Source organism: Ixodes scapularis, unplaced genomic scaffold, assembly GCF_016920785.2.
Source record: "Ixodes scapularis isolate PalLabHiFi unplaced genomic scaffold, ASM1692078v2 PGA_scaffold11__112_contigs__length_91849675, whole genome shotgun sequence".
Lineage (NCBI taxonomy): Eukaryota > Metazoa > Arthropoda > Arachnida > Ixodida > Ixodidae > Ixodes > Ixodes scapularis.
In genome coordinates, this window is record NW_024609837.1 from 55191167 (window position 1) to 55203394 (window position 12228).

At 43.9% G+C, this 12228-nt stretch overlaps 1 protein-coding gene across 1 annotated transcript in view; it reads left to right on the forward strand.

Annotated features, from left to right (window-relative positions):
* The window catches only part of LOC120835974, a 110567-nt gene extending 102534 nt beyond the window's left edge, over nt 1-8033 (forward strand). Inside the window, exon 5 of the mRNA XM_040206361.2 lies at nt 7689-8033. Coding sequence (XP_040062295.1) covers nt 7689-7914 — 226 coding nt within the window. The 3' untranslated portion in view covers nt 7915-8033. The remainder of the gene's footprint in view (nt 1-7688) is intronic.
* The last annotated feature ends 4195 nt before the right edge of the window (nt 8034-12228 follow it).

A 12228-nucleotide genomic window follows, 5' to 3' on the forward strand; every position in this document is an offset into this window, starting at 1 on the left:
TGTAGCGTTTGGTTCCTTTTATAGACCACCCGGCGCAAACACTGCACAGCCCCTCCTTCAACTAAGCAATATCCTTTTGAGCCTTGAGGCGACATATACCATTCTTGCAGGCGACTTTAACCTGCCAAATGTAGAATGGGTCTCTTTTCAGCCAATCATTCAGACCACGTCTCTTCTTTATACAGCTTTTCGTGATATGATCAATGCACACTCATTATTACAGTTCGTGGAAACGCCAACAAGGCTTGGTCCTACGAGTGCTAACGTGCTAGATTGGTTTTTATGCAGTGACTGTAATATTGTGTCCTCAGTTCTTACAATACTTGGTATAAGCGATCATGAGGTTGTTGTCGCAAAAATGTGCTGTAAGGCAACGCGCCGTCGCAGTTCACAACCACGGAAAGTGTTTTTCTATGAAAGCGGGGACTACGGTTCGCTATCGCGTGAACTGGATCCATTTTTTCCAGAATTCCAGCTGCATACTTCAGCTTTAGATATTAATTCAGCGTGGAATCCTTTTAAGGCAAAAATTTTATCTTTAACCCAGACGTTTGTTCCATCACGTATCATATCGGCAAAGCGCCGAAACGATAAACCGTGGATGAATAGAGAACTTCGAACATTGATAAGCAAAAAGAATCGTTTGTTTCGCCGGTATTGTCAATCGAGAGAAATTGTGTTTTACTTTAAGACAAGTCTATACCATCCAATGTAGTGGATGGTATAGACTATAGCAGCGATCTAGAAGGCAAGGCTGAAAGCTTCAACTTGTACTTCCAGTCAGTGTTCACTCAGCCAGGCAGCATGGTTGGTAGCCTACGGAATTTCAATGGGTTTTCACTTATGGATGACATAGAGTTTTCAGAGCACGGCATCACGTTGCTCTTAGAGAAGATCAAGATAGGCTCAGCCCCTGGCCCAGACCGCATTTCTAACTATATTCTGAAAAATTGTGCCCCCTCTGTCACTTCATATCTAATAGTCTTGTTTAGAAAATCATTTGAACAAAGTGAGTTACCTCTTGATTGGAAAAATGCAAATGTAGTCCGTGTACATAAAAGTGGAGACAAAACAAAAACCTCTATCTATAGACCTATCTCTCTGACAAGCGTTTCCTGCAAGACACTAGAACACATTATTTACACTAACTTAATTAGTCACCTACAAGGTAATAATTTATTCACCCAACGCAACATGGCTTTAGGACGGGATTTTCTTGCGATACACAGTTAGTAGAGTTTACCCATGATATCGCTACATCGATAAACCATGGTAGCCAAGTTGACTGTGTCTTTTTAGACTTTCGGAAGGCATTTGATTCAGTATCACACACTCTATTGCTGCAAAAATTATCTACCATTCATCTTCCAAATACACTCCTTAAATGGCTTGAAGCCTATCTCGTTGGAAGGAAGCAAAATGTTGTCCTCGATGGTTTGAATTCGTCATATGTAAGTGTCTTATCAGGTGTCCCGCAAGGATCTGTGCTCGGTCCCCTTCTTTTTTTGGTATACATAAATTATTTAGCTGTGAATATTTCTAGTCCCGTCAGATTATATGCCGATGATTGCTGCGTTTACCGTGACATCACACGTGAAGCGGACTCTGAACTTTTGCAAAATGACCTGAACTCTATTTTATCCTGGTGTCAAACATGGCAGATGACTCTGAACCTAAACTAATGCAATCTGGTCAGGTTTACTAACAAACGACGACCGCTTCTCACGGAATATTTCCTTGGTGGCACAAGCTTATCTGTTGTTTCAGAATATAAGTATCTAGGCATTCTTTTTTCCAGCGAACTATCCTGGAACTCTCATGTTAACTACCTGTCCTCTAAGGCCAGCCGCACATTGAACTTCCTTAAACGTAACTTTAGGCAAGCACCTGCAAAACTCAAAGAAACTTTATATATGGCAAACGTGCGTCCGATTTTAGAATATGCTTGCGCCGCTTGGGATCTTTACACTAAGACAAGTATAGATGAGTTCGAACGCATACAAAAACGTGCAGCGCGGTTTCTGACTGGCGATTATGATTTCTCTAAAAGCTCGTCTGCTATATGTACCAAATTAGGGTGGCCTTCGCTTGCTGACCGCCGAAAATATCTTAGACTGTGCTTATTTTATAACACATTTAATAACATAAATGGCATTAAAAAAGAACAATACATAAAAGAACTAACTTATGTGTCTCCCCGTACAGATCACCCTATGAAAGTCCACGAATACAGGTGCAGAATAAACATATTTAAGTATAGTTTCTTTCCCCGTACAATAGATGATTGGAACAACTTACCAGCTGAAATCGTCTCTGCTCCACATCTCTCATATTTTACAACGCTACAAAATTTTCTGTTAAATTAGTTATCTCTGTCTTGCTGTCAATATCTTATCATCTTTTTCTTGGTGTTTCTGTAGTAAAGTTGCTGTGGTGTTATCATCTACATATTTTGCTATTGCTGTCATTGTCAATGTTCCCGCGTTACGCAGCCTGCTGTTTATTATGTACTATGCATTTGTGTATATCTTGTACTGTCTTCCCCCCTACAATAATGCCCTAGCAAGGGTGCTGTACGTAACCGAATAAATAAATAAATAAATAAAAATGTTCAAACTACCAGGGAAAATGCACGAAAAAAATTGCACAACTGCTTGTGTACAACATTAGAATACGTAGATAACATTCAATATCTAAGAATGCAAATTGACAGCCATCTTGAATGAAATAGTCATATCAAACAGATTTGGGAAAAAAAATTAAGAATTGCAATGGCACCTACAGACTCTGTATCACATCGAGACCCTATTCCACGTTCAGTACTTAATATATTTTATAACTCAATAGGAAAATCAACTCTTCAATAACAGTTTACAGACACTGTGCCCAATATCAGCAGCAAAAAATAGAATCTATTCAGAAGAGGATCGTAAGAAAAAAAAAACTAAGATGATAAGGCGGGTTTTAGCAGAGATGCATAAGTTGGACAAAGGCACGAAAAGGATTGCTTCAAGCACCCTCACTTCCATGCTTTGGCTTAGGAAACAAATTGCCTGCATGTTTGGCCGTTCTGTTCAATGTGTTTAAATGCAGGAGGTTTATAGAATGGATGGTTCTGTTGTTGGGGTGATGTCTAGGGCAGGATGACCCTTCTCTTTTAGTGCCTTGGGTGGGTGGTGCTCTTATTGTAAAATACCGCTGAAGCACTTACTTTGTTCAAGCACCCATTATTAAAGTGTCCCATACGTGGGAATTCTGCAAATTATATGTTAAAGGGACACTGACAGGGGATATTTATGCTCGCCAAGGTTTTTATTTGTACATGACATATGAGGGCCAACTACCCAGAACACAATTTGCGGCTCGAAATTCATCCTCTTTCCGCTCGAAAACCACCAATCGAGAACTGGCCGTTTTGAGTCGTGGTTCGTTGAAGGTACACATTCAATATTAAAAATAGAAAACAAGATTTTTTTCTATTTTTTTATTTTAGATTTTGTATGGTCGTCGCGGTACTTGACGTCGTGTGAAACCACAATGTTTGGTGGAGACATTTTGACCCTAAATGTAGCGGGAAAATCTCTCAATAAATTAGCGGGAAAACAGCAGTCTACGCGCAGTAGCGTGCGCCCTGGCTGCATTTCTTTTGCGGGACGCGGCGAGGAAGTTTTTATTGCCTACGAAGCATATCTGCTCGATGCGTCAGTGGCTAAACGCTACTGGCATTTGCCCTTTTGCCGCAGCCTGGCCGGACAGCCTACCGGGGTGCGCCCGGTGGACCGTCTGGACTGCACTCTTCCGGCGCAGCAGAACGGACAGCGCCTGGCGCAGAGTCTGGCACTGTGGCGGTGTCGCCAGCGCCGCCGCCACGCCGTCTGCGGGCAAGTGTACGCCTCGGAGAGGTAGCCTTGGCCTTGGCCCATCTTTCTTAAGCCTGCTTTGCCAAGCACCCTTGGTCTCCCATTGTTGACGGCAGAAGTCGTTGCCCCGCTTCCAGCGTGAGGCCGTCTCATGAACCCAGAGCGCAGGCACTTGCCGCCGCAGCGCACTATATAGCGTTCCTGGGGGTCCAAAGCGAATGAAAAGAACGCTCTAACAAAAAACAGAAAAGGCCCTATGGCATTGCTCGAGACCTCCGATGCAGATTGGCTCAGGGATCTCGGAATTGCCTCCAAGTGGGTCAGGGGGTTTCCGACTGCCAAAAGCCCGAGAAGGGCCGTCGCAAGGCTCAAAGCGCATGCTTCAGGCTCTCACTCTGTCCGTGACTGTAGATAAACTCTTCTGATCAGTCCCGCTTTGATAATTATCGAGCTATATCTGCCACATTTGAAAATGCAGTACAAATGTATAGGAATGTGGGCAGCGGTGACAATAGCCTTCAAGGTTATTCGATTAAGGAAACTCCTTCCTTAATCGGATAATTTGGAATTAGAAATCCAGAACTACAGTGGAGATTAAAAAAAAAAAAAGTTGAGTGTTTTTTTTTGTTTTTTATATATATGTATATAAATCTGAATTTGCAATATTTTTACTTGCAGGCATTTTTCGGATTTGATCACATTTATCCGGAAACTCAGAACCGTAGTTATAACCCAACAAACTTGTTTTTAGTTGAGTGTTTACTGAGTGCTGTTTCAAAATTTGATGGGGTGTGAAAATACCTTTGTTAGTTTTTGTCATCAGTGTGACTGCTCTGTGTGAGCTACTACTTTGAGGTTTTTGAATGGTTTTGAAGGGATTTTACTGTATGTACTGTGTAATTGTGCCATACTACAGTGTGCATATTTGGTTTGAGTGTGTATGTGTGTGTGTGTGTGTTTTTTTTTTCTTTTTCAAGTACTTCGCTCTCAAAAGAGTACCTCAAGGGTTGGAGCCAAAATGGCGGTGTGGCCCCTTCTCCCTGACTCCACAGTCAGCTAAAGGATCAGGTTGCCTTTTTGAAAGTTCATTAAGCATGTCAGTTCCTTTTGTTTGTATAACCTTTATAACTTCTCCATCTATCTCAAATTTCATAATGTCCTTCATATAAATGTTATAACATCTTCTTTTGTATAAAATCAAAGAAAATATTTCATCCGCATAAGATCTCTTTATTCATATAATTTTCCTTCATAATGTTCTTCATCAAGTTTTATGTAAAATTTCTATTTATATAAAATTTCATAACGTTGTTTAATAATATAAAATGTGCAACATCTTAATTCGTGTAAATTTCATAATGCCCTTCATCCTCTAAATTTTTTACATTTTCGTTCCTAAAAAATTACGGGTCTTTTATTCGCATCAATTTTTTGAGTTCTCTTACATTTGACAGCTGGTCATGAATCATGACCACCTGCTATCTTTTGTTGGCTATCTGCAAGTGCAGTGTGTGCTAAGCCTAAAGTCTAGCCAAACCAAATGTAGCACTAACTGGGGTTTCAAAACAGCTTCATCATCAGTAATAAGAGAAAACCTGTTCGATTCCAGTAAAGGTTTTTGCATGAACACAAAAACCTTAACAAATTTGTCAAGATTGTTATAAACCTGGGCTATCCTTAATTGTTTGTTTGTTTCAGGCTGGATGATTGTCATCTGTGGCCTCACACTGGGCCACTAAAGTGGGGATATTTTGCTTTCAAACTCGAGATGTGGAACAGCTTTCTTGGAGCCATTTTTGTTTGTTTCTTCCAAATGTCGAGCCACCTCCTATCGACTAAACTGAAGAGCTTCTTCCTGTGTGCCTCCCCAGGTGCTTAAAAAGCCTAAAGCCATGTGGAGCACTTTAGTTATCTGTCATAATGAAGCACCGAAGGTGCCTACACCTTGGTGGGGAGCACAGGCTTTGAAAAGCTGATTAATATTTTCACCACATTTTTTTTTTTTTTTTTTTTCATTGAATACATACTTTGTCATCACTAGCTCGCATGAAATGTGGCACTCAGTCTTGGACTTCGTGCCGCGTATTTTTTGGTGGGGTCTCCGCATGACTCATTGAAACCGTTATCAGGAAAAGATAACGGTTCTTTTCGTACGTGTGGAGAGAAGCCAGGTCCTGTACTCGCGCGCTGCAAATAATTATTTGGACATTTATTACTCCAGTTATAATTGTAGCTAGCTTTCAATATATATCTACAAACAGATTGGATGGCACGAAATGCAAAGTACAGTAGCATCGTTCCCTCGGTAATAGCTCGTTTCGTGTTCGAAAGTAACGAAACCCGGGCCAGCTTGCAACTGTCGCCGATTGCGTCCGCTCTGCATGGGGCAAGGAAATGGCGGCACCCGCGACAAAGTCTATAGTCCGTTGCAACCTAAGAACGAAGGGCGAGGGTAAGACGGGCCGGGGAGGAGGAAGCAGACGGAACGCTAAAGAGAGAAGGAGGTTTGCCCCTCTCTTCTCCAGCGTTCCGTCTGCTTCCTCCTTCCCGGCTCCTCTTACCCTCCCCTTCGTTCTTAGGTTGCAACAGACTATAGGAGTGGAGAGACGATAGTCTAAGCGTGGCTCATTTAGTGTCCCTAGCACTGTGCAGGGCCCGGCCCTCACGTTTGCATTCGAGCGTGGTTGGCCGTTGCAATCGCCCGTGACCGCATACGACAAGAGCGCCGTCTGTTCGGTAGCCCCATAAAACGATCGTTCTTTCACCTGAAAGTACTTCCGACGGCATTGTAAGACTATTTCTCGTCGACAACGCGTCAATTCAATGAAACGTCGCAAAAGCTAGTCCTACGCAGACCGGAAACGTGGCGGGGCTACACGATGGATGGCGCCAGTGTGTTTTCTGGACGGTAGAGAGTTGCGGAGAGTTTCCAACCGCTGGATTGGGGTCATGCGATGGATGGGTTGTGTCTGCAAGAATAATTCCGAAAGCGCCGACCGTCTGCAAATGCATCGCCACACGAAAGCGCAGCGCACATGCTCCTGAGACTTATTTCTGTGGGAGGCATCCACCATTAAATTGCAAATGCTTCCCACGGTGTGAGGTGGACCCTCTCTTTGGTTTAGGCTCTCTACTCCATGCTGGAGAGATTCGAGAGAGGGAGCAACTGAAACCATAGAGAGAATTTGCAATTTAACGGCGTACACCACCCCCGCGAATTAGGTGCGTTGGAGTGTGGCAAACAAGACGTTGAGTGGAGAGGATGAGCAAAAGGTGGAGACGCTTGCAGACGACGATGCCTTTTCCTCGTACCTCGCGTCGCGAATGCGACTGTGAAACGTGCGACCCCGACGGAGCAGTTGGAGACCCTCAAATCTAGACGCACCAATGTTTTCTCGTTGTAAGCGGTTGCGTCGCAGTTGATCTTGCTCAAACACAAACGTGAGAACCAGCCCTAACTTGGCCGTAAATTTCCGACACCCGTGCAAACTCGTAAAGAACTTTTCAGAATACCTCGTACGTCTGTGCCGCATTTATGCCCCACGGGGAAATATGTTTCGGGGAAAACGTGCACGTTTCTCGAGAAACGTTACCGTTTCGATGCACGTTCTCGGCGAGGACACGAACCATGCAAAACGACGCGACTCTTCCCGTAGCTGTTGCCTGGTCCCCTCCGTCGTTTTTGGGAGGTCGGGGTCCGTGAACAAAGGCAGAGCCCTTGACCGCGACTGGCCGCGAGTCGGCTTGCAGACACCGTCGATCTACGACGGCGGTGCAAAAGCTCCGCAGGGAAGGCGTTTTGTACGATCGGAGGGTCCCTCTGCGCAGGGGCGGTCGGGGCTCGCGGCACTACACTTCGCGTGGCCTGCACATTGGGTCGAACAGCGACTCCTGCGACTGCCTGATGGTGGGCTGCCCCGGCTGCCACTTCCCCTGCCCCAAGTGCGGGTCGGCCAAGTGCGGGGACGAGTGCCGCTCCAACCGCAGCTATGTCTACGAGCACCTTGAGCTGGACGGCCACAACGGACTCATTCAGAATCCCCTGCTGGGATGAAGGCCTTCTTTTTTTTTTCTTTTGAAGAATTTAAATGCTTTAATTTTTTGGAAGCAGGATAAATGCTGTTGTGAAAGTTCCTTGTTTTAAACAACAACCCCCCAACGGGCTGAAGGGAACCCAACTGCCTCCTTTGTCACTATGATGATGAGTCGCCATCCTGATAATTTTTTTTCCTCAAGCTCGTGGATAGATTGGGACGGGGGTGGCTCTACGAAGGCGGGATAAATGATCTTGATAAGTAGTTTTCTGTCGACTTCGGAGCAAGTAGGGGTTTGTCACCTGTTTGTTTTTCTGTAGATAACGGTCGGGCTGGAGCGCGATCAACTGCTCTTGGGTAGTGTGCCCCGTGCGTGCGAGGAAAATGACGTAGAATTAATTTGTTTCTACTTCACAAATTCACCTCACTGTGGCAGATGATGGTGTATTTTGTTCCTTTGAACTGTCTCTGAAATGTTTTTTAACGATTTTGTTTCACTGTGCGACCAGCCATCTTTGTGCAGAGCACCTTTTAATCGGACTTTATTCAAAGTTGCATTTGTGCACCTATTTTTGAGCAGTCTCCTTGTGTTTTGAAGTTTTGTACTGTGCCATAGTGCCTGCGCAGTCGCTCGGGGAAAATCGATTATTAACTCGGGATCGAGATTACGGCAAGCCTCCTTGGAACCACCGAAGGTTTGGCAAGCTAGGCTACCACCGGGATGCCAAAGTCCAAAGCAATGCACACGGAGAAACGCGTTCGACAAAATGTCGAAAGATGCGTCGATTAAAGCAGTGCGAACACCTCTCGATGAAACAAACTGTGAATAAAACGTCGTGTAACGAACTGATTGCCACCAGTCTGGGGAACGTCGTGGGAACGAAGGTGTAGCATCCGAAAATGTTAGCTTATGTGCAAGTGCCAGCACAACCAAAGCTGTGCCCAAACCTGAGCTCTTGGCTTTCTGCCTCGGATAATAGTACGGAATCTCACAAGCACATAATCAAAGCACGACGAAAGGCAATATGCGCGCACAAGGCAGAGCTTTTATGGCATTTTTAATGTTGCTACCCACTAATGAGATCAAATATATCACTTTCACTGTTTATTAATTATACCTGTTTTCACCAAGAATTGTAGTGAAACAAGTTCGGCTCCTTGCAGAGCGTTACTAAAATACCACTTTATGTTGATAACTAAGATATGCTATGTAGGTGAATTCTAGATTAGATATATGTTATCTTATCAAGACTTATAGGTTCCAAATGCCAAAAGCATAGCTTTTTCCTTGGACAACCAAATCTCGTAGGAACTACTTTGCAGTGCGTATGAACAATGCACAAAACTTCCTTTTTCTTGAGGTGAAAATGGGTATAGAAAGGGGCACAATAAACTGGTAGTTTGGAAATATTGAAAGGAGTTTTACAGATTTGTTTTATTTATTTCGTTAAGTAACTGAGCAATATAATGTGAAAGTAACTTGTATAACAAGTAAAGTATTTTAATATTTTTATGCTGTAATTAATATCTAATTCATCACATTGAACGCCGAGTAATTTGTACTTGTAATTCATTACATTCTCGAAGTAACGGGCATAAATCTTGAAGGAATACTGAATCAAAACTTAAAATATACACAAAACATAAAAGAACAAGTCGGAGGATTGGTTAAACCTGCAAATAATAATTGCATGGTAGTATTTTAAGCGGATAGCTATATTTGTCATCCTAAATGCCGGGAGTTTGGCGAGAGCTTCCAGATGAGCCATCGAAGAGAGTGATGCATCTCGGGAGATCTGGCGCAGCCTTGGCGTCGTGTCGTGCAAAGACAAGCATGCCGTTGTTTTGAGCTTTGCCATTTGTCGGCGTCGACGCATTACAATTTCATTTAGTCAAAGTAGCCGAGGGCCGTAGCATATTGCGGAGCCGGCGGAGCTGCCTCGTGTGCACGAGTGCCGACCAACGCAATGAGAGGAGTGCCGATTAACGCAATGAGAGCAGTGGGTACAATGACATTGATGAAGGCAAGGACATTACCAGTGGCCATGATGTCCGAAATGCGATTGCCTAGAGCTTCACTATGCCTGTCGATAGGGAACACGTGCCGTAGGAAGGAGCCAGGCAAATGGGGCTGGTCGTTTCTGGCGCTTGTAATGCGGCTATGCGGTGGCAATGGACCCTAAGACCCCAGAAAGGTTCAGCCGAACCCTTACTGGGTCCCGTTCCACATACCAGATGACACAAAGTCGCCCACAAAACGTGGCGGGCTCGGGGCTTCCAAGAAGCTCTGCACATCTCCTGCGAGTTTGTCGCTAGTGCAGGAAGGCAAGTTCCCTCGATGCATTGCGGCAGCGGTGGCGCAGCCCAACTGGCTGCTGAGATCACGATTCTATATATGACAATTTGCATAGAAATAGAGCAGCCAGTTTTGTATTACCAAATGTTAATTTTGTGATAAAAAAATACCGTGAACCGTTCCTAACCGGTTACCGTTGTATTTCTTTTCCGGTTCAGTCCCAAGATGGTGGCAAAGATTTCGGTTTGGTTCAGTTCCAGTTTGGCTAAAAATAACTGTTCCGGTTTTTGGCTCGTTTCGGTCCTGGTTTAACACCCTGGTATGAAATAGCCGAGCCAACAGATTTTTCCACCCACTCCAAAAATAAGTAGTCCACTTGGGCTAGCCCAACCTGGCATTGAGCTCAAGCAGTGTTGCCTAAGTCGCATTGGTCTCGCTGACTATCCGATTTCAAACGTTTCCGCTTCGCCAGCTTTGGTCTGTTGGCGTCCAAATAGCGCAAAATCTACCGGCTCAGAAAAAAGTTTAGGACATACTGTTGAGACTGGTTATAACAAAGTCGGTTATAACGAAATATCGGATATAGCGAAGTGGTTTTCGATTCCCGTCGACTTCGTTATAACCAGTCTTGACAGTAGCACTTGAACAACAGTTTCCGGGAGCATTTTTACTCTAGCTTTTCTTTGTATAACTAGGCTTCAACAAAATCGTGCAATACCGAGATGATGCGAACAAAGATGTATCTGTGGGCCTAATAATTTGTGAAATCGCCAGCATGCTTTTTGTTCGAACATTTTGAAATGAGAAGTCGTCGTGTAAAATGTGAAAATACACTTGCCTGGTACGTTCCTTACAATAGTATTTAATTCCTAATATTCGTGAAACTTGACATTGCAAAAATGAATAGTTTGCAATATAGTTCCCTTGTCAATTACTGACAAGTGTAAGGAAGCTGAATACAATGTGCTTGATATTGATTGGTGTTTGACGAATGCTGATCTAGTAGTAATTAAAACTACAGGAAGAAAAATTTATTGCAGTCCACTAAACCAACCACTAAATAACAAAGCCAGACTGAAACGGTGCGAAAATTAGGCAATATTGGCATTTTCAGAGATAGCATTTATAGAAATAAAAGTTTTAAAACTCTAAGGGTAGGATTTAAGGTGTCTACCTGACAAGAATGTTGACATATCCCCAAGTAAAAAAAAATTATTTTGAAGTCGGAAACTACTGAATTGTGTAAAGGGCCAACCAGTTTAAAAAAATTGCACCGGAACAGAGGCACTGCAGACATTCATAAGGTGGCAACTGCAATTAAGTACAAAACTGATGAAACTCTCCGACGGAGTTGCTTCTCCTGCTGCAGTCCTTGGCTAAAAGAGCATTTGTCATGCAATGAGGGTCACAGTGAAACTAAAGAAGTCTCCCACACAAGCCTTCTCCACAGGAAACGGGGGACACAAATGTTTTTACCCCTCTGCATGGCCCTTTACATGGCTTTCCTACGTTAACATTATTCTAGCAGCTTTCATAGCAGCTTGTGTTTGTGAATCCCGTTTCAACAGGGTGAAACTGCAATCAATTGGTCTCCGACGCACGCTGCATCGGTACGGTTTTTTCGCCGAATGAACACTATGTATGAATCCTCCTGTAACGAAGCAAGCCAAGAGCACGTGCCTTCGGACAAGCCTCACTTTTCAATGGCGTTACAAAATTCTGTAAGTGGTCCTTCCGGGAAAACGCTCCCTGGCAGACATTTAAAGGGCTTCTTTCCAGTTTGTCCTTTCGTGCCGGGCATCAATTGAAAGGAGAGAAGCGGCCGCATATCCTAGTGTAACTGTGGCTGCTCCCACCCAAGTTGCTGTTCAGGGCAGGGAACCCTCTGTCCTTGAGGCTCTCCTGACTCTCCCAAGAGTTGGCCAGCACTATTGGAGAGGCATAATAGACGAGAGCTAGTCCAACTATACAGGTTTTTCTAGTCTCCAACGCCAGCCGACGGATCGCGACAACACACCAACAGGACATACAATCTGTT